This window comes from Triturus cristatus, chromosome 4_1 (assembly GCF_964204655.1).
Source record: "Triturus cristatus chromosome 4_1, aTriCri1.1, whole genome shotgun sequence".
NCBI lineage: Eukaryota > Metazoa > Chordata > Amphibia > Caudata > Salamandridae > Triturus > Triturus cristatus.
The window spans coordinates 588,377,921-588,404,945 of record NC_140585.1 but is presented as its reverse complement, the minus strand read 5'-3'; the positions used below and the strand labels follow the sequence as shown (position 1 = coordinate 588,404,945).

The window sequence follows — 27,025 nt, the reverse complement described above, 5'->3', positions numbered from 1 at the left end:
CTAGGAATTATTGTAAGTTATATAGTCATTGTAGTTTCTAAGAATGTCCGTACATCTATAATAAACTAAGAGACAGCATGGGAAAAAGTTCCCCTCTCAAGCGAACTCCCATGAAAGGGTATGGAAGACAAAAAACAATATTTTCCCAGTTGTATGAATTTGTTGATGTTCTGTTTGACAAGGATTGGCAAACATTTTGTCATTAAAAGGTATTTTGTATTCAGTGCTTAATTTGTAGAGCCACACTATGTGGCCCAGGGTACCTAGATTATTATGGGAGGTTCTGCCTGGTACGAATCATACCTGTGAATTATGCACAACTGTGGGTACCAATGATTTAGGTGTTTAGCTAGGGTTGATGCTAGAATTTTTGGATCCAGGTTCAGGAGGGAGATTGGCTGGTAGCTACTGCACTGAAGCCGGTCCCTCCCATGTTTTGGAAGGACTATTATAAGAGCTGTATTTGAGAGGGAGGATAAACTGCCCATCTCCCCCGCTTCTTTATAAGGCTCATAGAGGAAATCAACCGGTTCAGATGTTACCCACTGGAAGAATTCATCCAGAAAGCCATCTGTCTCGGGGTCTTATTAAACAGGAGACTGCAGATCGCTTGACCTATTTCCTCGATCATAATATCCACTGCTAGTACGGTTTGTCCTTTCTCATTGAAGCTAGGGAGTGTCAGTCAGTCGCAGAACGTGTAATCATGCCCTACCTCTGAGCTGTATAGCTCCTTGTAGTTATCCGCAAATGCCTTAGCAATCACCTGTGGGTTAGTGAGAAGTTGCCCTCTAGGACAACGGATCTCATAAATGACCATTAGCCCCTTTCGTTCTTTTATTGTGTCACCAGTAAATGGCATGGCTTTCCATCTTGTTCATAATGGTGAATCTTAAGTCAGTATAACATGAACGCGATCTTCGTGCTATATAAGGTATTGAGATCCACTTTGGCCTTTTCGAGTCTACGTCCAGAATGCTCAATTGGATGTGCGTGTTGGATCATGTCAGGCATTAGATATCTTTTTCCTAGGTTTCCTGATGGTCTGCCCTGCACATATTGGCTATTGCCAAGCCTCTCCTAATCTGTTATGATTGTGGCTTTTGCAGCCACCCACAGGATTTGGGGGATTGTTGTTTGTCAGATAGTTGGTTACATGCTTTTCCAAGCGAAGAGATGCATAGAATAAGGAATAATGAATGGAGTGTCAGGGGACCACGCAGGGGAGGTGGGGCTATGAGAAAAGAGGTAGGGGAGAGGAGTAGAACTGGATGTGGTATGGTGCAAAACAGTCGCTGGAGTTAATCGGCTCTAATCAACGAGCTGTGCAATCACACCTATGACCTAAAGAGGTGTGAGAGTTTGTTAAAGGCAATAAAATGCCAAAGTTTGCGAGTGTGTCTTTCATTGGGGTGTCTCAATCCCCAGATCAGGGCTAGGATTTGGAGAGAGTGCAATTGCAATTTAAGGATGACATGGGGAAGAGAGGGAGGTGGGGTGGAGCCCCAGAGAGAGTCTATAACCAGGTCTCACTGACCATGTTGCAACTGAAGCTGATAATGGGTGGTAAGTGAATCAGTAATGAGAAGGGGATGGTCGTGAGAGATAGTTAGTGGGGCCCAAGTACAGTGTAATGTGTCTCAAGTGTTCAATGTGACTATACTGTTGAGGTGTGAGTGGAAAGTTAAGCTAAAACTACTAAAGGCAATACGGGCAACAATGGCAGTAACAGCAGTCTCTAAGTATACTCATCTGTCTTTAGCCATTAGCCACAACATGTTATCCCACAGACTCTATATAAACAAAAGGAGGGACTGAGGGTGTTTGTTAGAGGTCCAGCACATGTGCCCCCTGTGAGACAGTCTTATCAAAAGGAGTGTGCTGTTCCTGAACAGAGAAGATAGTATAATGTAGAAGCTAGGAAGGTCATGCCTTGTTCCAGAGGTGGAGACAGGGTGTCTCCCAGTTTGGGTAGTGGGGCCCTCACACACCCAGGCTGGGTGTCATGCTTCATCATAGGGCATGCTCCTCGTCAGGCCAGCGCTGCAATGCCTGACGGGCACCCTATGAGTGGCTCTTTGTCGGAGATCTTTTGTCCCAAGCCGTTTGGTGCAGTGTGGGTGAGGGGCCAGGTGGTGTAGATAAGATGTGGTAGAGTTGTGGGGATTAAAAATGGTAGCCTGTGGTGCTCCAGAGTAACATTTTTAATCAGATGAGCCCACTGGTCCCTTTTAGAAAAACAGATAATGAGGGCCACATAAGAAATAATGTTAAATAGTGGCTATGCAGTCAACATGTTTCTTGCCTGTATGTGTCAGGCTGATCACACATCAGTTCTTCAGGACCAATAGGAAGTGTTCTATCTACACTAAAGTTAGACCACTAGTAAAATCACGTTGTTGTTCCAACAACATCTAATGACCTAACAGTGAGGTACCCTAATAGAAATTATACCAACCAAGAAGAAAAATGAAAATGCAAAGAAATTATTAAAATGGCATCAATAATTCAATGTTGGGGAAGCCTCTTCTTGATTCTGTGGTGATGTGCAAGAAACACACTAGTGCCTAGTAGTGAGTGATGTGGCGCAGTGACACTTGTGGAGGAGAACCAACAAGATTATGTAGGCGGTGAATATAAACTACCAAATTTCATCAGTCTGACTCAATGACACTCACCCATTACAGGCAAATGGCTTGCTCCCTCGAGTCAACGGTGGAGGGATGACGCTAAATTAAGGCGTCCTGTAAGAATAACAAAAGTGAAGGAATGCAATACGTACAACAGAGTTAAAATAATGGCAAGGCTACTCGCGCAGTGGTTGGATCCATAAAAGGAGACCCCGCGGACAAATGTCTAGTCGAGTAGTCTAGTCTAAAAAGTACTTACAGTTAACAGCATTTGCTGAGACGGTCGGCACCTACCCCTTCCTTCGACGTGTCGGGAGTGAGGAGTAGTCGATGCAGACCTCTGTATATACAGAGTCAGAATAGGCGCGCAGAAGCTGTGGCACGTCATGTTGACAGTTCGAAAAGACTAGAGCGTCATCATTGGGAGAGGTGGCAGTGAGACAGGAATGGGCGACATATTGGGTAGGTATTCTTTTTGTGGCAGATTACTAGTGGAGGCAGAAACGTACAATTTGGTACTGGCATACCTATGGAAAAAGGGAAATCACATTTGCTCAAGGTACAAACGCTGCCAAGTACTAATAGAAAGGAGTCCATGCAGACTCTGTCAGTTGATTGAGATAGCTTTAAAGGGGATCTCGACTTGTCCCAGGTAGTATCCCGTGATAGCTCCTCCACACAACGAACGACCCTGTCCCTTTCAGCTTGGGAAGACTATTGTGTAGGCTGCTGGTATGGTAAATTGGCAAGCTTTTGTGTTGTGGGGATCAATTGGTCGAGGGTTCCCTGGTCTGGGGCAATGGTGGGGAAAAGTACATTCATTGTTCTTCTAGACTGTCAAGAAAATGGCTCAGATCTCACCGGCTCGATTTCCCATCAATTGTGATCCGCATAGTGGCTGTTTAAGAAAAGGCCTTACTTAATATTCCACCTACAGAGCTGTAGCCTAAGTTGCAGAAAGGCTTTCTATTTGTCATTGGCTTCAATGGAGAAATCCGCCGCTATCTGGGTTTTGTGGCCACCCAAGCTGTAAAGGCCATGATCTGGACAGCTGATAAGACCAAGCAGGCCTATTCATTTAGTAAAATGTTGGAGGATGGGAGAAAGACAGGCCAAGTAGTTGTGGCATCAGGTCTGTCAGCAAGCTTCACACATCATTGTTCTGTTTCATTTTTTCATCCATGGCCCCTAATTGTGTTCCTACTGCTGATAACTCCATGAAGGCTTCCTACTGGGTCTTACTTGTGGTGTCTGGTGATTTTGCACCCCCCAAAACTACTTCTTTAGGTAAAAGGGGTTGCAGTGTAGATTTGTTGCAGGCCACGTTTGTCATTTGGAGCGTGGTGCAAGTATCCAGGAGAGAGGAAGAAGTTCACCCTCTCAGGTGGAGCACAGGGAAAAATGTTCAGCTGGTATTTTGCGGGTATCCCTTATCTGTCCCCTCGTCGTGGTCCGTAGGCACAGAATGTTACCGCAGCAGATCTCAGTCTATGGTAGTCCCAGAGGGACTGGAGCGGGGCACCCCTCTCAGATGTTGCAGAAAATGCTCTAGGTTGTGCGGAAAAGGATCCACTCCTCAGGTGGTAGCGATTTCTGTTGCCAAATACCAGACAATTTAATCCATTAGCCGGTAAGGGTCCTGCTCAAGCACCTATAATAACAGAAAAGGAGGGGCGTAAACAACTTCTTCCTACTCCCCTTGAAACTCATACTAGTTGAGGAAGTACCAAGTTCTTAGTGGTGCACCATTGATTACTAAGAAGGCGGCAAGCAAGGGAGGGGCATCTAAGTGGGAAAGCCAGCCTGTCTGTCCATCTTCTATACTCATACTCCCAGTAAGAGATGCAATGCCCTGACATGTAGAGGGGGGGAAAGGGATCCTTCAGTATCACATACCTGAAGTCAATAGGAGCTAAGTGGGCTACAGTGGTTACTGACACAGCCTTTATCAGCTCGCAGCAGCCAGTGGGACGGAATGGGGCCCATAGAGATCACTCACAGTAGGATGTCTCGTCTGGCCTACTTAGAGTGACTCTTACGGCCTCGGTCGCCTTGCTAATTTGGTATCTGTGGATCAGGTTGGGCCCGGCAGGTACCCCTGTCATCTTATGTGCCATGAGCGGATGTGGGGGGGGGGGATCTCCTGGTGGCCAGGGGCATTCACCACATGTTTTCTGCCACCTGTGCATTAGTCGGGCCTGCTGTGCAAAATTGTCCCTCAGATCACTCGTGTATCTGGCCCTACTCTGTGGGCCCAATCATCTATCGGCGTGCCACCTGTGGGTCTACAGTGGTCGTTGAGGTGTCGCTGTGTTCCTCTCATTGTGGGCATTCCACATCCCACATCAAGGTTCAGTAAGTGCACTGATAACACTAGATAGGCCATAGTTCACCCCGTGGACCTCAGAAGGTTTACGCGGAGGCAACCATGACAGTCAGCAGCCAGGACTCTGACGCCTGATTCTTAATAGTAAACTTAAAGATATCTGTGATGGTCAAAGATCACAAGTGTGGTTTGTGCTGTTTGGCGCTTGTCAGTGTGATATTCTTTACACACTTTGCAGGCACATAGGTGGATAATCCCTATGAGCATTGTTGTTCTGTGAATATATCATGATAATCACAGAGTCATATAGGTCTTGCAATACAGATATTCAATTTTCAACAGCCTCTTCCTCCCAGTTCCTTCCTCGCATTTTGTTTAATCTTTTGTGTTTCCATTTGTACGGGATTTTGCACTAGTCAGTCATTTTGAGACAACCGTTCAAGTTCAATATTGAACATGATAACTATATCATTATAATTCAGTATTTTGGAAGTTTGCATATCATTGTTAATCGGATCCCAAAATTGCATTTCTTCTATCATCAGAGCATGTATTTTTCTTTTATAGTTGAGTGAACGAGTAATGATTACTGATGTTTTTGTTTAACAGGAAACAGTGTACATGTGGAAGGACCCAAAACAGTGCATCAAAGGTGTCTCTTTACCGAAAATAACAACTGCCACCTGCGACTCAATTGATTTTTGGTTCAAAGCTGGAGCTGGCATTGGTTCGTTTATAGCGCTTTTGCTTGTAGCCCTGACCTGCTACTTCTGGAAGAAAAATAAGAAGTAAGACTTCTAGTTAATTTCACATTATTTTGTAAGGCTAGTATGGTCTTTATTTTGTAGGCTTTCTATATTTTGACAGAATCACTTGCATTGAAAATAATAGAAAGAACGGTTTATTGGCATATTTTCATTTCCAAATTCCATAGGTGTTAATATGAATAATTAATTGACAATCATAGTTACCCTGATTATATTGGTGTGAGGTCCTCTGAGATATATATATATATATTACCTACTGGCGGTCGCCAGTAGGTAGTTATAGTTAGGACCCTGTTTCCATAGGAAAACCGCAACATTCTATTTTGAATAACTTTGGCGCCGGTCGACGAATCCTCGCAAAATTTTCAAAATAGGTGGGGCGCTGCGCTCCTACCCTGAAAGTCTCGGGGTGATTCGTCAAGCGGGGGCTGAGATAAAAGGGGGGTCCCAAAACGCGTTTTTCCCATGCATTTTTCCATAGGACCTTTAGACACAGCTACAGCCCGAACGGCTGAACAGAATTCCTTGAAATTTGGCAGAGAGGTAGCCATAAGGTCAAGGAAGTGCCTTTCTGGTGTAAATCTGTTCAGTATTTCCTGAGAAAATAGCATTTAAAAGCATATATATATGTGGCCGGAGCCTAACCACACATCTCGTCCTGAGATCTGATTGGCTGTCAGCACTTCATCCAAGAAGTGTTGGCAGCCATCTTGGGACCAATATACATGATAGCACCTCATTAAAAAGCATTGCAGTTAATAGAAGGTTTTAAGACTTTAGTTACATTATAAATCATTTGTTGATGGTACCATACTCATTTTAGGAATTGTGGTATGTTCTAAGGTGATTTCACCATGTGAAAAAGCCTTCTGCTGGGATATCATGATTGAGAGAAAAATATTTACTCATGCTTTTACCACAGAGGTTTGGAAGGTGATCTATAAGCTAAACTGAGAGCTTATTTTCTGTAAATTCACATTATCTTTCTCAGCCATGTGAGAATGAAGTCTGACATTCTCAGTAAAACATGTACATCCAACAAGGGCAGAGACTGTCAGTTGATTCCTTTGTGTTCTACTGCAGCTTCCCAGAGTGTTCCAAAGAACTACTAGAGCGCTAACAGCCCTACTTATGATAAACGTATGGCACACCTGAAGCCATCTTGCTTGGATTAAAGTGGTAACTCTTAAAACATTTAATTTAAAAAGGAACAAAATGAGGGGGTTCATTTTTCCATAAAAAGTATGATTAGTGCTGCAGAAAGAAAAATTAGGGCACATTTTGAGTGACTTCTCAAATCCTCTTCTATTTCATTAAAAAATTCTGACATGCAGACTGAAACATGCATTTTCAATACCAGCAGCAGTTTTCCCTGGTGAGCAGTAGCTTTACTACAGTGATCTAATGAGCAAAAAGAGTGCTAACATTCTGAATTTATGGCAAATGTGTGACACATCTGAATGCCTTCTTGATGGAATCAAAGTAAAAAACTGAAAGTATTTCCTACTGAGGAGACTGCAGTAAATGAGGAAATTAGGAAACTTCATAACAAAGAAGTCTCCCAAGATGGCCACCAGAGACAAAAGAGCCCAAATGTAGCCCAAATATCACCCAGATGTAGCCCAAGTATAGCCCAATGACAGAATGTCCCAGAATGTTCTTAAAAACAACTAGAGTGCTTACTGTCTTCATTATGACAAAAGTATGGCACACCTGAAGCCATCTTGATTGGAATAAACTGGTAACACTTAAAACATTTAATTTAAAAAGGAACACAATGAGGGGGTTCATTTTGCCATAGAAATTATGATTAATGCTGAAGAAAGAAAATGAGGGCACATTTTGAGTGACTTCTCAAATCCTCTTCTATTTCACTAAAAAGTTCTGACATGCAGACTGAAACATGCACATTTAATACCAGGAGCAGTCTTCCATGGTGAACAGTAGTTTTACTACAGTGATCTAATGAGCAACTAGAGTGCTAACATTCAGAATGTATGGCAAATGTATGACATATCTGAATACCTTCATGATGGATTCAAAGTAAAAAACTGAAAGCATTTCCTACTGAGGAGACTGCAGTACATGAGGAAATTAGGAAACTTCATAACAAATAAATCTCCCAAGATGGCCACCGGAGACAAAAGAGCCCAAATGTAGCCCAAAATCAACCAGATGTAGCCCAAATATAGCCCAATGACAGAAGTGTGCAAAACACTTATTATTTTGTGTTTTTGCAGTGTTATATAGTGCAGACTTGTCAGGTATTGGAGTGCTTTACATGAGCATTGGTTACATCACACAAGAACAAATTCATTTTGGTTGTAGACATGGGGAAACTAAGTGATTTGACCAGAATCACAGAATGTCGAGCTGAAGCAGAAACATCAACCTGGTTCCCCAGTTGCAAAGTCTGCAGTTCTGGAAGTAACACCACATCCCCTCCCCTAAGTGCAACATTTAATCAAGTGGTCAACTGGATAAAAAAACATAAAGATAACAAATAATTTAAAAGTGCTTTGTCGCTATTTGAAAACTCAGAAAATATGTCCTTATTTTAGTCTTTTAGAGCACTAACCATTATTTTGATGCCAATAAGACCTTCTCATATATGTAATTTCTAAAGGAAATGCTCTAGGTATTACAGTTTTGATTACATCAAGATGATGTCAGGCGTTCCACACTTTTGTAATAAATATAGAATGTTAGCAATCCAGTTGTTCATTAGGATACTGTTGAGAGGCAGAGGCCAGGGGCACGGACTCTGAAAATTGAAGGCAGGTAGGAGGGTGCAAAGGCAACAATTTAACCACACTGAGCAGGCAGGAAGGGCCGTGGAAGCACAACAGACTATGGAGGGCAGTGGAAAGGGGGGCAGGGGCAACAAACCAACAATACAGGACTTGCAAGAGAGGCTGTTGGAGGGAAGATCTATTACGGGTCAAGGAAGCTAGGGGCAGTCCCCAGAGCCCCGGGAGCCACCACAGAACTGAGCAGGAGAGTGAGTCAGGGACAAAAGGGGCACCTTAATTTGAGCCGGGGTGCCTAGGAACGCTTGCTCCAAAAATGAAGAAAACAGACATATGAGACATGGAATTAGAGGCAGAATACAATGGCAGTTTAATGAGAAGATGCAACTTCAAAGAAACCGCAGAATAGAGACATAAAGTACAAAATACAGAATCCAGATAATCATACAGCTGTCATGATATTCTCTGTATCTCAATTAATGTACTGACAGAGAGAGAGAGAAAACACATCTATAAATGCATCATGAGAAACAAGTTACACCAAGGAAAATGTTACCTAGGAACACTCACGTTTACTCTTAGAGCAAGCATTCCTGCAATTACAATACAAAATCTTTTAAATGCAAAAGTAAAGAGAACAATGGTTAAACATAACATGACATTTCATATAGGTAAAATAGAATAAGATACTTCAAGCAAAGCGGAGCAAGACATTTTAAGCAGAGGAAGACAAGAGCTCCCAGCTCTTGGGGAAAACCTGCACAGCCTGTTAACCTACATACAGACGGCGAGGTAGTCCCTCGATATCTGTGGGTGCTCCCTTTTTATATCATTTTGTGGGCTCCTTTGCACGCTACATCTACCTACGTATGCTTCCCAAAAGCTTCGTCTGCAGATTTTACCAGACATTTCGTCATTTACCCACTTAATGCTGACAATGGACTGGGTGAAAAGGTCAGTCTCTCAGGCCAATCGCTTATCGTAAGTTCCATAGAGCAAGCAGAAAATAATGGGTATTGTACGGGAATTCAATATATTCATGTATAAAATCTTCTCAGTTCTCCTAACTTGACGCTCTGCGGTTGCCACTTCCTTAAAAGCGGGAAACCTGCCCAGGAAGCAAGTACCAGTCCAGGATGCAGCCTACTGTATATCGACAGCTTCAGGGGGATGTTGAACTTTGATACCGAGCACGGAGCACTCGGGTAGGGTGGGGGCTACTAGTTTGGAGCAGAAGGCCTCGCTGACCTGCCTTCAGACTGCTATACACTAAAATTGCAGAGCTATGGTCAATTTAACAAAGAGGCCTACATATTGAACAGAAGGGCCTACACAGGGGTTTTATGCTGGCTGAGTGGTAAGGATGTCTCAGGATAATTATATAGCAACACAGGACCCGCTGGTCAATTTAATACGGCCTACAAATGCGGCTGGCAGGGCAAGGACAAGGGTCTCATACTTCAGGTGTGGACAGAACGGGCCAGGGGCCCCCTGTGATACAAAATCTACCCTCCTTCAAGGCTGTGGCAATGTAATAGACCATTGTGGGCAGAAGGAAGAGGCAATGGTAGTACAACCATACATGCCAACAGACCCGATTCAGCCAGGAAACGTCCAATGTTTTTAAGCTCAAATGGGCTTTATTTGACTGTCTCCTGTCTACAATATCCTCTTTTTCAATGTAACTCAAAGGGGAAAATCAATACCCCAGATTTTTTTCAAAATCTCCCTCTTACCAAGTTCAAAATGTTTGCAAGTATGGTACATTGGATCATGGAAGGAAATGGGATAGGGACATGGACTTGGATAACAGAGGACAGGAGGGACATGGAGAGGTGCACCATACTGATCCTGCAGGGCAGGCATCAGGGTTTGCAGCAGCACAATACACCACACAGGGCATGCAGGACGGGAGTGCAGCACAACAATCCATAGAAAGCAAGAGGGAGGGGACAGGACCATGCACATGGACAACAGAGAACAGAGGGGCAAGAGGCAATGGTAGCTAGCTGACCATAATGGACAGACAGGAGAGAAAGCTGCAGCATAACAGAACATAAAGGGCAGGAGGGACGGATCAGGGGCATTACAATGGAACAGACAAGCCAGGAGGGAGGGAGTAGGGGTCTGCACATGTAAACAGAGGGCTGGGGGCAAGGGGGCAGGGCAGGAGCAGCAAGATAGCCATGGAGGTCAGGCAGGATGGGCACTAGAAGCAAGACACACCATGAAGAGCAACAGTGAGACTGTGATGGCATTCACACAGACCATGGAGGGAAGGTGGGAGGGGGTCAGGGGCAGCTAACTGACCACCCAGGGAAGGTGGAAGGGGCCATGGCAGCACAGAAGACCATGCATGGCAAGTGGGAGGGTTAGTGGCAGCACAATGGCTATGATGGGCAAGAAGGAGGGTGCAGGGGCATGCACAAAGGACGATGGAGGATAGAAGGGAGGGTCAGGACCTGTGCACAGACAAAGTTCAGGGGAAGGGACCTCACAACAGACCACACGGGGCAGGCAGGAGGAGCAGTTGCAGCACAACAGACCAGGGAGGGCAGAAGGGTGTGGCAGTGCAATGGACCATGTAGGACAGGAGGAAGAGGATAGGGGCATGGCATGTGGACAGGCAGGGTGGAGGTGGCAGGGACAGGTTACAGTCATCTGACAATGCTAGGCAGGTGGGAGGGGAGTGGCAGCTCAACAGAACACTCAGAGTAGATAGGAGTGGCAGGTCCATGGAACATGGTGGGCAAAAAGGATGGAGCAGGGGCATGCACAAAGACATCGGAGGGCAGGGGGAAGGAGAATAGGGGCAGCAAGCTAAGCACAGAGTTTAAGCAGGAGGTCAATGATGGGGCATAGAATTGGGCAATGGAGGGCAGGAGGAGTGGACTGGTACATCATACTAAATTGAGGGCAGTGGCAGCACATCAGACCATGCATGGCAGGAGGGAGGAGGCTAGTTCATGGATTCACACAACAGAGGATAGGGAGGAGGGGGATGGGGCAGCAAGCTAACTGTTCAGAGAAGGCGGGTATTAGGAACTTTATTGGTTTTAAAACATTGTGTCTGTGCGAACTACTTAAAATATGAACAAGTATGCAGCATAATCTCACTTTTATTCAGGAAGAAGAGGACGTTTGTGACTGTGACTCCGGGCTCACTTGGCAGAAACACCCCCTGACCCTCCACCCCCTATCGCAAAATGTAATGCCCGTGAAAAGGGTAGGTGAACACAGTGTTATATAGAACATAGTCCTGAGAGCACGATTGAAAATGAAAACTAGATATAGTGTATGGTATAAACTATGCACCAAAAAGTGTGATATAAGATGAACCGGGCGTGAAATATAATATGCAATACATTGTGCGCAATGACAGATTCATTGGAGAGCGCGAGATAGCACAGGCACTAGCGCGTGCTATGCGATATGCGCCTTGGAGCGTAATATGCACAGGGCAGTGTTGTGTAACCTAACTAGTCTCTAAAGTTGTAATATAAAATATGTGCTGGGGAGTGTAACGTTGCATATGCACTGTGACAAAGATATGGATCCCAGATTATAATATGTATGACATAGCACTGTGCGTTATAACATAGGCATCGAGGAAGGCACGTTAGATGGGGCAATATAACCCGTGCGAAGACAAGTGTGGCATGACATATTCACGGGGTGGTGTTACAGTGCACATGGGCTAGAGAGTGTCATAGCATATGCACTAGCTAGTGGAATACAACACAGAGGTGTGTGGCACTCGGCAGGCAATGGTGGGTGTAACACAGCATTGGGCTCTGTCAGGAGCGCGCTGTGACTCTCAAGTGATGTTCATCCCCTTTCCAGAGAGTAAAATAAAAAGTATTACACATCCGGCAGTGGATGTGTGTTTTATTAACCGTGAGGGGGGTTTCTTACATAGTTTTAGTCGAATTTTTGTCGAATCCTCTTTGAATGGCTTGGTGTGCATGTGTATTAAATGTGCCCGTCAATAGCTACCCATGTTTGTATAAATAAACGACAAGGGTGTCTACCGGCATTAGGCATGGTAGGGCATCAGACATGTCAGAGCTTTACTAGTGGTGTAAATACATTCCACGGGGATTCATTGCATGCATAGTCGCCTTTTAATGAATATCACGCAAATCGTCATGGTGATCGGTACGTACGGTTTGTCCAGCATGTCCTAGGTGTGTCTATAAATATATATTTTTTAAAAATAATAAAAAACAGTGGCCGGCCCTGGGGATTGGGGTCAAAAAAATATAATTAGGAGACAGGCCCTGGGGGATGGGGTCATCAGGGCCTATAAATTAGAATAAGAAGGGGAACCACACGGCCCCCTTCTTAAAAAATTAAAATAAATAAAAGACTGGCGTTGTGCCGGAGGCCATACCCCCTCCGTGCAGCACTCTGCAAACGCGCCCCCAATAGGCATCTCCAGTATGCGCCAGGGAGCTGCGCTGCAGACAGGTGTTCTGAGGCCAAGCCCCTATTTACACCTCTCTGCAACGCAGCTCTGTGGCGCTTACTGGAGGTACCTAGTGGTCTAGTTTGACCCTAGGGACCCTTAGGATTCAAGGGGACTTAATCTCTCAACTTAGAACAGCCACAGGGCGCGTTTACACAGTGGTGAAGGGAGGGGACGGGGCCTGAGGTGACGTGTGCAAACACGCACTATGGCACGTTTTAAATTGGGGATATAATTTCCCTTCAATACTGAGGGCCCCTGGGGGCTAACTAGCCCACCAAGTGCTTCCAGTAAGCGCCACTGAGCTGCATTGCAGAGAGGTGGTCTAGGCCGTGCCACTTTTTACACCTCTCTGCAACGCAGCTCTGTGGCACTTACTGGAGGTACCTAGTGGGCTAGTTGGACCCTAGGGACCCTCAGGATTCAAATGAACTTAATCTCCCAACTAAAATTGGACACAGGGCGTGTTTACACAGTGGTGAAGGGAGGGGACGGGGCCTGAGTTAACGTGTACAAAAACGCCCTGTGGCCTGTTTTAAGAGGTAGTTTTAATCCCCATGCCCTATTATATACTAGGGGCTTACAGAGGAGGTCATGCTAATCACAGGGGGACCCCAACGCATAATGTTCCCTAGTGTATGTAGGTGTTTTCACTGTATTCGAAGTGTCTTTTAACATAGCACTGGCTCTAGGACTGGTTAGTCAGACTCAGTTACCACCAGTATCCGTCTGAAAAAGTTGAGGGTACAGGATGATTTTGCAACAAGGCTTCTTTCTGCTCTTCTTTTTGTTCTTTCTGCACGTTATCCTTCTTCCTGCACTTATCTTCGTATTTGAGGACTTCTGTTGCTTCTTTCTGCACTTCTTTTGTTTCTTTCTGTGCATTTTTTCTTCTTTCTTCACATGTCCTATCTCTGTAGGCATAGTTAGAAATTAGCATTTAAAAAACCTTTGAAATTCACAGAAAAAACCATAGGTTTCAGGCACGTCATAGTTAGGAATTAGCATTTAAAAAACCTCAGAAATTCACTGAAAAAACCATAGGTTTCAGGGGTGTTATAGTTAGCTGGACTTTTCACTTGTACAAAACCATTGAAATTCCCCCGTTATAGTTAGTTCAGCTAACTATAACTCGCGCGCCCGCAATGCACTGCTGATGACGTCACATATTACATCACTCATGACATGGTCAGTGACATCACTCATGACATCACTGATGACATCTCAAATGACATCACTGATGACATCACTGATGACATCATCCTTGTGATAGAGTGGCAGACCTCCTCTCACCCTAATATAACCTTTGATACACACATTCAGAAATAGAGACTAAAATTTTCAAAACAATGGACATACCAATACCAGTTACAACAACCTCTTCAGTAATTCTAAGATCCACATACACATCCACTCATTCACCAACAGTCCTATACAGTCACTCATACATGTACTCACTCATCATATGTACTCATACACCTATACATCCTGTTACACAATGCCACTCATCCATAGAGTTACTTACACACATAGTCACTCATGCTAATAAAGAATCAAACATACATTTACTTGCATATACAGTTATACACACACCACCACACTTACTTCTACGGAAACTTACACATACTTAGTCTTTTAAACAATCACTTATAGAAACACATACTTATTCATACAGGAACTCTTTCAATCTCTCACTCTCACATATACTCACATATATACACCAATAGTCACATATACTAGTTTAAAACATATGTAGTTACTCATAAAGACACTATTGAGACAGTCATTCACTCACTAACACACCCATACACACACTCATCCACCCATACAGTCCTGCACACATGCTGTGTTCAACACATACAAACAGTGAGTCACTCATTCATGCACCTATGCACTACGTAATACCCCCCACCGAACCATGCAGACACTCAGACTGATACTCAAAAAACCAACTAATAACCTATATAGACACCCATGTAGCTACTCACCAACCCATGCAGCCACTTATACACAAAGTGAGAGACTGATACAGATATTTACATATTTAAACATTACTCACTAAGCCATGTATTCACTATGATACACTTAATCAGTCAGTTACACAATCCATTTTTCAAAAACAAATCATCCATTTAGACACTTATATACCCATTTATTCTTCCATCGACCTTGAGATATACATATATAAAACATATTTAATTTTCAGAAAAACACACATTCACTGGATGATGTCATCAGTGATGTCATCAGTGATGTCATTTGAGATGTCATCAGTGATGTCATGAGTGATGTCACTGACCATGTCATGAGTGATGTAATATGTGACGTCATCAGCAGTGCATTGCGGGCGCGCGAGTTATAGTTAGCTGAACTAACTATAACGGGGGAATTTCAATGGTTTTGTACAAGTGAAAAGTCCAGCTAACTATAACACCCCTGAAACCTATGGTTTTTTCAGTGATATATATATATATGAGAGAAAGTTCCCTCTTCAGTAGATTATAAGGATATTTGCAATGCACAGACGTAATAGATGTCCATATAGAGAAACGAGTCCTAAGGCAGATTTTTGTTGTATAAGGTTACAGAATTTCAAGGCAACTTGCAGCATTCTCATGCACGGCAGGGGCACTTTATCCCACATCATCACCTTTACCACAAACCACTTAGATCCTTGCTGCGTAGCTCCTTCATGTGAGAGAGAGGGCATGTTTGCAAATATGAAGAATAAAAATGTATACTCTAGTGCAGAGTTACACACATCCAAAAAGCTGTTGCTAAAATATTTGTTGCAAAAATGTATTAGAATCTGTTTAATACAAGTCTCTTTAAAGAAAAAAACTTCGGTAGTTCAGAATGTTCAGAAACATGCAGAAAGATTCTAACTTTTCTATAATTACAGAAGGAGTGGAAATATAAGCATGTTGCCATAAATATCTCCTTTCTGCTTTTCACAGATCAGAAGCAAGAAAAGTAACGTTTCATTTTTCTAAAAATGGTTGCTTTAGTTATACTTATGCTCCGTCTCCTGATCTGTGACTCAGAACTCAACTGTAATAAGTTATTAAAGTTGTGTACAGATGTCAGTTTTTTAGGTTTGGGGTAGAGACTGCGTTAGCTGCCTCTCCAGGCTTATGAAATGAATAATTTACACTATACATTTTATACATACAGAGGGCCGTTTGTTCAGCCCCTTTCAGCCATTGCTCATTTTGAAATGGCATTCACAGATTGAGCCCTCCCACAAGTAGTATATAGAGAGTGGGGCCTGGGTCAACCCATTTTAGCTATTGCTTTATCGAGTGTGTCAGTCGCATTTTTGGATCAACCCATAGGATGGTCATTTGACGATCAGAGTATCAGGAAAACTGGTGCCATTTGGTCCCTTCACACTCGCGTCCACACAAATAGCAAGAGAGGCAATAAAGGACTTCTTCTACAGGCACAACAGCTTTCTTCATAGCACACTCTATTAACTGAACCCAATGCAAGGGTCACAAGAAGGTACTTACATATTGTTGTGCACTCTGTGGGCAATGAGTCACACCGTTAATGCTGTTGCATGTGAACTCGTTGCCCCGAAGGCATACGATGCCTAGCCATAGTTTGTGCATCACAATGTAAATAATTTTGCCAAGATTTTGTGCCCGGTTCTAAAAGGGGACAGTAAATGTTAGGTGAATTGTTTTTTAAAGATTTTTCAAGTAATGTTAGAGTACGGAAAAACAGTCCTCTCTAAAGCTTAGCGTCTAATATTGATCAGAGTTTAATACCAAACCGAAATGGTAATTACATTGTCCCCAAAGGGTTCGGCTGGTGTATGTAAGGTGTTCTAGTAGCTCTTCCGTATTTTACCTCCACGAACCAAGTCAACTTAGTTTAGAGTCATTCTTTTGTTTTTCGGTCTTGGTAATGCCGGGGTAGTTCTGCTGGAAACCATGGGCCATATCATCAAAGCTTTGCATACATCTGTCGTTACACAGCTGCCATACCGCATTCTATGATACACTGAATGATGATTGCTTGATAGCAATTCAGCCTGCAAGATACACTGAGTATTTGCATAGGGTATCTTGTAATGCTCAATTGATTACAGGTATAATTAAGTTTGTTTTGCTTTGCGTGCTTTAATTTAATACTTTTTAAGAATGATTGCTGCTGTTTCATAGCACGGTGCCACATTTGTTATGAAATGTTGGAAGTCAATGTAAATTGACAAACAAGTACGATTCTTAACCCCTTCCCTGCTCATGACGGAACCACTCCGTCATGAGCCACGGGCGCCGTGTGCTCATGACGGAGTGATTCCGTCATGCTGCGGCCGTTGGCAGCCGCTCCGCCCACGCGGCGCTGATTCCCCGCCTGTGCGGGCGATTAGCACGAGTGGGCGGAGTCGTGACGGAACCACTCCGTCATGAGCACAGCGCGCCCGTGGCTCATGACAGAGTGGTTCCGTCACGAGCATGGGGGCGCCGCGCTGCCCCCAAACCCCCCCAGCGCCGCGGCAAAATTCGTGCCGCGGCGAAGGGTTTAATAGTTTTTAAATTAGCAGTCATGTCCAAAGACATCTTCCAAGAACCTTAACTTTGTAAAGCTGTGGTGTGTTGGTGCACTAGCCTATCTGAAAAGATAATTCCAAAAGCACGCTCACATCAAGGACTGGGAGCAGTGTAGTCCCGATATGGACTTTGGTGCTCCCCAATTAGACCCGTCAAAAACACATCTGAGACCAAATTTAATAATCAGTATTGAGGTATTCTAATAAGAATGACAGACATCTGATATGGTTTGAAAATGTCATATACACAATTATTATTCAAAGTATATGAAATATGCCATCAAAGCTGCAAAGCGTACAATTCATAAGTATAAAGAACCCAGTAAAGTTCTGCATGAATTCCAGCATTGATTTGCCTAGAGGTGGGAAAGAGGGGGTTTTGAGGTAAAGAGAAATGCTCGTCCTTTTAATGGACTTTAGACAAAGACTTCAATGCATCTCTTACACAAGTACATGGTTTTCAGGATGTGCACAAATAAGGAACAAGAAAGAGGAAACATTTTACTACAGAATACATTCAGGGAGCTTAACCTTGTGCCCTTTCTCAGCCAAATGGTTGAGCCGGGCAATCGTGTCTTGCTTACAATCTTCCTTGTTCATCGATCATCAATGTACTCCATTAGGGATGAACTACATAGTAGCTGCAGATACTCTAGATTCGTTTTATTTATTTGGTTGACATAAGAATGGCTTTCAGTATGCCTTTCTGGGGCGCCAACCACACAAGGGATTTCTCTTGGAACCGGAACCTGAGGAGAAACTGTCTCTCTTTGTGTAAGGGAACCGAGAAGAAGGCTTGGCAGAGGTCAATGACTGTGAATCACTCGGCCTCAGGGGGAATTTAGAGAAAAATAACAGCAGGGTTCGGCACCACAGGATAGAATGGAACAACAATTTGGGTAATTTATCTGAGATCCTGAATTATCCTCCCCTATGATTTTGCTTTTTGTAAGGCTATAATCGATAAGTTACATGGACCCCTGCTAACTTTTTAATATGCCCTGTTTTATCATGCTCTCAATGGCGTCTGGAGTCATTTTGTAAGGATGCGTCTAAGGGAGAACGGCAGTGATCATTAGGGGTCTGGCACCTTTGATCAGTCCATTTTCTCACCCTGTGAAATCCCAGACATCCTGTCTGACTGTCTCTCTCAGATCCACCATAGGTCCTTTTTTGTAATGACTGGATACAACTTAACAACACATTCCAGCAATTGTAAATGAAACTGGGCATCAGCTGCTTGAGTTCTAAATTCCAACTCTGTCCTGAGTGCAATAAATGATGCAGTTGAGTTTACAACAAAGGTATCTTCCTAACTGGTTTACAGGACTAGACTCACAAATCACAACTGCTGTTGCTCTATGATCTCTCCTAGTTTTAGTGGAATGGGGCAGTGATCAGGTTAGTACACTGCTGATTGGTAATGCCTACAACTTGGACTTCTTTTCCCAAGACGGGTAGGTAAGGGACCTCAAATGTTTTAACCGTGGAATGTGTGGGTCCTGTGTCTATTAAGAAAGATATGGGGTGCCCGTTAACCGCTCCGTTCACATACGGTCCCTGTTCCACTTCCAGGACTTCCCCAATTACACACTCCCCCCTCCCCCCCCCCCCCCCCAGGCATGATTATTGTTCCTTATTAAAATCTGTTGAAGTCTTCAATATCATAGGGGCTAGGCCATTTTGAGACATTATCAGGTTGTTGGCTATCCGGTAGCTCAGTTGGGAATGTGGAATCCCCACCTGCATCTGCAGTGTTCTAAGGTAATTTGGCAGCATTCCAGACTTTGGGATCTTTGGGGCTGACATAGGGGGTCTTGGGGAAGCTCTCTCTGCTCCGCAAGGCTTGCGGCTTGGGTGTCAGCCATGATCTGATCTGGGTTGTAATGAAACTCCCACTTCCAATGAACTGCCTTTTTGCAAATATGACAAGGGGTAAACTTCTTTAGGGCATTTATTCTGGTCCATGGTATATTATCTTGTTCTCTTCCCATTCCACCATATATCAGGTAAACTCCTTGCATTGCCGTCCTGTAACTGGTATCTACTTCAGTTCCTTGAAGTGGAACTTTAAATCCCTTTGTCCCTCCACTTTGTGCTAACTGGGTTGGGCTATCATATACTTTTCCTTAAAGCCTTTTTCGCATGGCTTCCAACATGTCACTATAGTATCTTGCATATTGCAGGATCTCATCAACTGATTTGCTCTGCCAGCAGAGGACAATTTGGATAATCTGGTTGCTTATCTTGGGCCCTGCACAAAGGAGGCAAGCAACCTTTCCATGTTATCCCTCAGCAGATCGTTCTTCCCCTGTGCTTCCTATACACCTGCATCAATTTTTCAAAGTAGGCATGCACCAAATCTTTAGTCTCTTAGTTTTGACTATGGGTTAAGGTGCATTTGTCCCTACCAAGCTAGGGGGCTCTTGTGTTGACCAAACAACTTCTCTCTTACATTCTGCCCACAGGTCCTTTGGGAATGCCACCTCAAATAACACATTCAGATCTTCACACAAGACTTTGGAAATGGTCACAATCTAATCCATCTGTGTGTACCAATTGTCCGGAGTCTCTCTAAGTGTTGGGAGTGAAATTGTAAAATAGAAAAGATCTGATTTTGTGACAATGGGACATGTACCTATGCTCCTCTCTGCACTTCTCTCAAAGGATACTCCTTTACCATTCCCCCATAGCTCCTTCCCTGTTTTCCTTTGCACTCTTTCTTTTGCTTTACCTTGACCTCCTCCTGCCTGGACCACAGCTCCTCAAATTGTTTTGTTTCACTCCACTCTAATATGTTAGATCAATTCCCTTACATGATTCCTAACCCTCTCATCTTCAGCAGTTTTAACTCTTTTTCACCCATTGGCATCCTAGCATTCTTCTGCAACTGAGTTATTTCAATTCTGCACCCATCCACCACCTTTTCTATCCTCGCATACACCTCTCTTGCCAGTCACACTGCTTCCTTGCTCATGTAGAGCAACTCACTCTCATGGTAATGCCCTAGGAAATCCATTGCCCACATTTCCACTTTTAATTGTTACAAATTCAGGTTTCAGCTTGGCGACGTTAAGCCAGGGTGGGGTTTTTACTGCACCTGTCAGGTTAACGGGCAAAGCTGTAAAAGTTGTCTGTCCTCCCATCTCACTGCTGGCCAAACTCTCTCCTTGCGGGGGTCCTAATGGCATCACACTGGGTCTTGATGGAGGGTCCTGAGGTACACTTGGGATAGGTAGACTCGGTAGAGTACTGTAGGAGAGTAGGATCTGCACTTATGTTGCCCCCACTTTTTTTCTGATGTATACACTGGTTACTGGCTATAGTCTGGCTGGGTCCCTGCTAATCAGGGCCCCAGTCTCTCTGTTCTCTCTAAACGACTTGGTGTGCATATTAGATGCACTAGTGATTGGATACTGTGGTACCTTATGAGCCCCTAGTATATGGTACTTTAGGTACCTAGGGCATAGTTACTTCACAGGCCTACATGGGGCTGAAGCATGTATTATGCCACGCCTGGGAAGCAGACTCAATCTGACACCACAGGCCTGCTACTGCAGCCGGGGTGAGGTAGTGTTAGAACTCCTCACTGAGGTAAAGGTTCCTATATCTCACCATACACACACATATAAACCTATCAGCCACCCCTATGGCAGGCCCTATCAATCCTGAGGGCAGGGTGCTTGGTTTACAATGTAAGGGGGTGCCTCTGCATGAGCAGGACCCCTCTGCAGCTGGCAGAGTCTATTCTCTGTGTTTGTGGATGTGGTTAAACCATATACTCTTAAGTGCAAACTTTGGAATGACTGCATCAAAACATGTCGTGTTTGGTGTCAAACAACTTGGAATCATACCCCCACATCAGTCCATGATGTGGGAGTATGATCCCACCCTTCTAGAGGGGATGACATGTGCCTACTGTGGTAACACGGTACAAATCTGAAAGAGCCCTTGTATCACAAAATGGATGCCACCAGTACAGACACTGGACTGCCCTCCTGCTGCTGACTGAAACTCGCAGTGGAGGAGGCCCAACAATAGGCATCCTGTCACAGGGAGGTGTCACCACCTTCCAGACAGGATTTAGTGTATAGGGGCTGGGTGGGTGCACTTCTAGAGTGCTTTGAAGTTCTGCAATTGGGGGAGCAGTAGGCTCCTCTCTGCATATGCCAGCTCAAACCGGTTCAGGGGCTACCTGCCCCTGCTCTGGCGCGAAACTGGACAAAGGGAAGTGGGTGTAACCACCCACTACCCTGACCCTCCTAGAGGAGTGGTCATAAAGCTAGTCCCTCCCCTACCTTCAGTATAAGATCGGGAAACCTTGCCATTGAAACTTAGATATCCCTGGACGACGCTTTACAAGAAGAATCCTGGCCCTTCGACGTTCCACTACCTTTGGAAGACAGAAGAATCTCCCTTGGAGTCAAGGAGTGACTCCCCTGCTTGGCAGGCACCAAAAACTCTAATCAATGGTCGCAAAATTTCCTGCTCCCACCGGAGTCCGAAGTCCCTGCAGCCCCAGAAGTGGATTTCCTGAGTTCTCAATGACCATTGTGAGTCCCCAGCAGAGCTGAGGCGAGTGGACCCCACGAGTGACAAGGAACTGCAATACCTGGGAACCATGCACTATTGTCAAGTGCAACCCCTTCACGACATTCTACAAACTTGTGCTTTGGACCATTTGTGGCCCAAGCCTCCAGCAGGTTGTGCACAGAAAATCAGAGGCCTACCCTATCTCGAGTGACCGTGGGCTCCTCTGAAGCATTTCCTCACAAGGCGTCTTTGCGATCCCTTGCCCATTGGCTTGTGGGTCCCCCGAAGACTTTCTGATCAAACCAAAGGGCCCCCCTGGTTGCTCCAGGTCTGCCCTCACTTACCCTCACTGGGTGAGTCCCTCAGACCTTGCTAGTCTGCACCGCTGACTTTATTCACTTTCCACAAGACTTGCTGTTGCCAAGGCCGGTTGGCTCCAATCCGGTTGCCGACACCTCAGTAAGCTGCAGACGTTGTGGGACTCTCCGAATCCAGCTGCTGGCTATCGTCGATGCCTCCTGGTCCTCGTGAGTGAAGAGTCAAAACACCCTTAATCACCTGAAATCACCCGACTTCCGTGGGCATCCATCTTCCTGGCCCCGGGTCACTGGCAAGTGACTGTGAACACTGTCCCTTCAATTTTCAGGTCATCGGCATCTTGAATCCAGGCTTGGATTCCACCTGACATTTCTCCAGGTTCCGCAAGCAGCAAATCTTCTTTGGTCTCCATAGAAAACAGCGACACGACCCGACACCAAAAGACACCTATGCACCCGGCTTCCCTGGGTGAGGGAACTCGTGCACTCCAGTGCCCCAGTGTGTGTTGGCCCTCGAACTACTTACCTTGTAAGTGGCTTGCTTGTAGACTTACTCGAAGTACCCTTAAACTTTAAAAATCAAACCATGACTTGCTCCATTGATATCAATACGGAACCCGCGGCTGTGTTCTCACACTGCATGCGTCTCCCGTGGGTCTTTTACTTACCTGCTTTTGCTGCATTCGTGAAGACCCAGCGATTCTACAGGCTCTAGGCCTTGTCATTCTGCAAGTCGACTTTCCTAAACCCCTTTTTTAGTATATGGTCTGGTACTCCCCTAGGGCCCCAGACATATTTGTGCTCAACTTATTGTGAAACGTTGATATTTGAATGTGTTCCTGGCTTCTAATCTCATAAAGAGATTGGTAGAGTGTGTCTAGAAATAAATACATATATATTTGATATATATACCTGTGTGATGTCCTTTCATTTGGTAATTCAAGAGATTATAAGGTAAAACAAGCTGCTTTACATTCCTCTGAGACTTAGCCTGAAGGCTGCTCTCCACAGCTACCACTAGGATAGCTTTCTTTAAAAGGTTGTTTTAAACCTATCTACCATAAGAGTCGAATTGGACTGGTGCAAGGTGGCCACTATAACTAGTGACCAGCATATGCCAGGCCAACTTCTCACAAGTACTAACAAGTGCCTCAACTGGGGAAGCAATTGCGGTACTTGACAAGGGTAGTGCCCTTATTGCTACAGGCTCAGGGATCTGAACAGGGGATGAGGTGGCAGTTTCTTTATAGCATGGAGGTGCGCAAGCTTCTGAAGGGGATCCTGTGACTGTCCAAGTCTCAGTTACTGCTGGGACTGTGACACTCGGTGAATGGCTGCGGCATTGTATGGAGGTTGTCAAATGGTTAGGAGCTCATCTATGATGACGTCCTCCTCACTCTGTGTTTGTTTCCCTTTTGGGTTTTTCCTTTTCCCCCACTTTGCTACCTATCAGGAGATAGGTCCCAACAGTTTCAATGATTTCTTCCCTCCACCTTCTCTACCTATCCTCGCCCTGAACGTTTCTACATGAGTAAGCCCTATTGTGGATTTTTAATTAAAATTTCTTTCTTCTCTTTTCACTTGCAATTTGCTCTCCAAGAATTTAAGCTTCGAATTGTGTAGTTCTAGGCTGCGGCTTTAAGTCATACATTTGTCTGCTCAGATTCTCTATTTGAGGGATTTGGAAGGTTCAGCTCAGTGGAATCATAATTCTCCATCTTTGGATGTGTATTTGTGCCATTGGCTAAGCTATATGCACTTGTGTAATCCTTTCTTGGCCACCATTTCCCTTGCGCATGTGTATTCTGGGGGAACCTACTCCTCCTTATTTAGGTATTTTTCGTTCTTTGACATGGGATTTCCCATTCTGACAAACTCTCTGTCACTCTCCATTTCAACTGCTCTCTTAACTCTTTGCTAAGGGGTACATTCTGTCCACCAATACCAGTGTGCCTCTATCAAAGGTCACCCTATCACAGCATGACTACGGCACCTGCCAGCCAATCCCTGTGCTGTACTTTGATGATGCAATGCCTGAATACTGCCAGATTTTCCAGAACCACTTTTCACAGTGATTCGCCCCATTTGCTTGCTTTCACTAGACCAAAATCTCTACAATAGCGAGAATATTACCAACTTTCTCTCAACTGTAGACCCTCAACCTGCAAAAGTCAATGTACTGAACACGTTTGTTCCCTTTCACTAAGGAATGAACAAACACAGGGTTAAATGACGACAATCATGCAAGAAAAGATTAAATCGCTATCTTAGTGTAGCTGACAGTGCCCCACAGTACACCTCACCTTAGCAGGCAAGTTCAATAGTTAAGAACTGTAACTTGAGGTACCTCTCTTTAGCTCTGTACCATGTGTATAACAGCTCATACATTTGTCAAATTAAAAAAAAAAAGAATACCATCAATAACTATTGCTCCCATGGACCGTCTGGACCGTGAAGAAGCAGTTCTATAGCTAATTAGTTTGTCAATTACTGGTCGGATCCAATTGAAAATATCACCTCTGCTACCACAACTGTCGGCACGCTAACCTGTCTTTAATGATCATGCTGAAAGCACGCCAATGGCTAGGACCGGGAGTGGTGTAGTCCAGATAAAGTTGAAATGTCCTTGATTAGGTATGGGAGACGTCTCTGAGAATGTTTTTTAATTGTTACAGCACACTCGCACTTCTTGATATAGAACAAGAAACAGTACTGCTAGTCATCGCATGGTATACTACGACAGTAATTCAAGATGGAGGACTGTGTAAACTGTGTGAATGCATTTAAAGTGAGAAAAAGAAAACAACTCCCACAAATGCATGTGGTCATATCTGTAAAAACTCTGATTTGAAAGTGTTCTAGTAAAACACGCTGTAAATGCAAGGAAATGTTGGCTATCATTCCAGTAATTACTTCTCAATGCTGTGCCATGCAGAACTTTACAAGTGGTAGGTCTGAAATGAGATGCAATGCTTAAAATAAACAGATCTTCCTGTGATGTCATACCAAAACAAACAGACCTCCATTGGCAAACATTATTAAAGGTCAGTCACACATTCACAGGTCTTCCACCGGATGAGCCTGAGTGCATAACTCATCATAAGGTTTTTCATCATCTCCTTTCAAGCTGGCACTTCAGTCCTTACTTTAAGGTTTATTACCTGAGCTAAATACAAGTTTATAGGCACCTAGGCACAGTCTGACTGTACTCTGATGCACTTTGTGATCCTATGCACAATGCACATAAGCAGTGCATTCCAAGCACCCGAGATTCTACCTAGTGGGTGGAAAAAGGCGAAAATAGTTCTATTTTGAAAAGAACAAAGGCAGATTAAAAAGCACTGGAAAAGAGCTGAAAAGTTCAAGAGCTGCAACAAAAGAAATGCAGCATTGCCAGAACAGAGGCACTTAATGTCCACTCACTCACTGTCTCACTCAATAAGCAGTGTTGCTGGGACAGTATGTAAGTATAGTGAATGAGGTTCCCATGTGTTCCACAAGGTGAAATACACCGCAAAGCACCACCACATTTAAACCTTGCACATATAAACAGAATTTCATTTCAAGGGTCCTTCTCATTTAACATCAGAAATAATTACTTATCTAGGATTGTAGACAAAGGTGATTTGCTGTGTTTATTTTTAACAATTTTGTAAAATGTCTTTGACTGGTTTCGATTCCCCTGAGGTTACAGAGAAACGGTATGATGTTTTAGAAAGCTTCCTACAATCACCTTTCATTTTAATCTATATAATTTACCCCAGTTGGCCAACCTGTATTTTGTTGCGCCTTTACCACTCCTGGGCGGATACCTCAGGCATACACCTTGGCTGGTAATATGATGCCCATTCTTATGGGTTGCTCCTTGTCAGCCAATTGGTGCCCTCCTTAGCCATACACTGTTGATTGCTTCTCAGTCATTCAATGGTGAACCCATCAGAACATATACTATGGCTGGCTGTACAACGCCCATTATGATGTGTTCCTCCCTACCGTTCTAGGTGGACTCTTCAGACAATATATTATGGATGGCTATATAATGCCCTTTCCTAAGAGTTGCTTCGCTGTCATTTCTGTTTCAGCTCCACTCCACATACTTTAATCAGATGAAGGTGGCACCCCCTGTGGGTAGCATCCTTCACCTCTGTTCACTTCCTATGGTCCTTACTCAATGTGGTGTAAATTGTGTGAAACAAATGACTTGAAGATGTCAGGTGCCTGTTGGCATGACCAGGTCTATTCGCACACTTTTCTCCTACACAATAAATAACTATGTATCCTATGTGCAGCTAGACTCACTGGGAAACACGGTTTGAGCAGTGCCTGCTATATAAACAAAATAAAAAAGCTTTTTCCCCCACAGCCCACATTGCACTGACACACTTTGTATCTATTCATGTGGAAAACTAAACTGTTTGTCACTATTCTTTGCTTCATTTCATTTCGAGTTGCAGTGACCAAGCTTAAAAGCAGAGCTAAGGTCGCCACACACATCATCAAATCATTACTAATAGAGGCAGTTCAACAGACACTCACAATTTCATCCATGACGAGAGAGGTGTTACACTTCTGAAAATAAGGTCTGGTGTTTTAGTTATCAGGGCTATGAAGCACTATATAAATGCAACTAAAATACAATGCAAAATGTAATGCAGTCAAGGTCCTTCAAGCATAGG

The 27,025-nt window shown here is 44.1% G+C and overlaps 1 protein-coding gene across 1 annotated transcript in view; it reads left to right on the top strand.

The window, feature by feature from the left end:
• The window catches only part of ELAPOR2 (endosome-lysosome associated apoptosis and autophagy regulator family member 2), a 449,018-nt gene that overhangs the window by 340,716 nt on the left and 81,277 nt on the right, over nucleotides 1-27,025 (top strand). Inside the window, exon 20 of the mRNA XM_085652909.1 lies at nucleotides 5,566-5,744. Within this exon, the coding sequence (XP_085509035.1) occupies nucleotides 5,566-5,744 (179 nt within the window). The remainder of the gene's footprint in view (nucleotides 1-5,565; nucleotides 5,745-27,025) is intronic.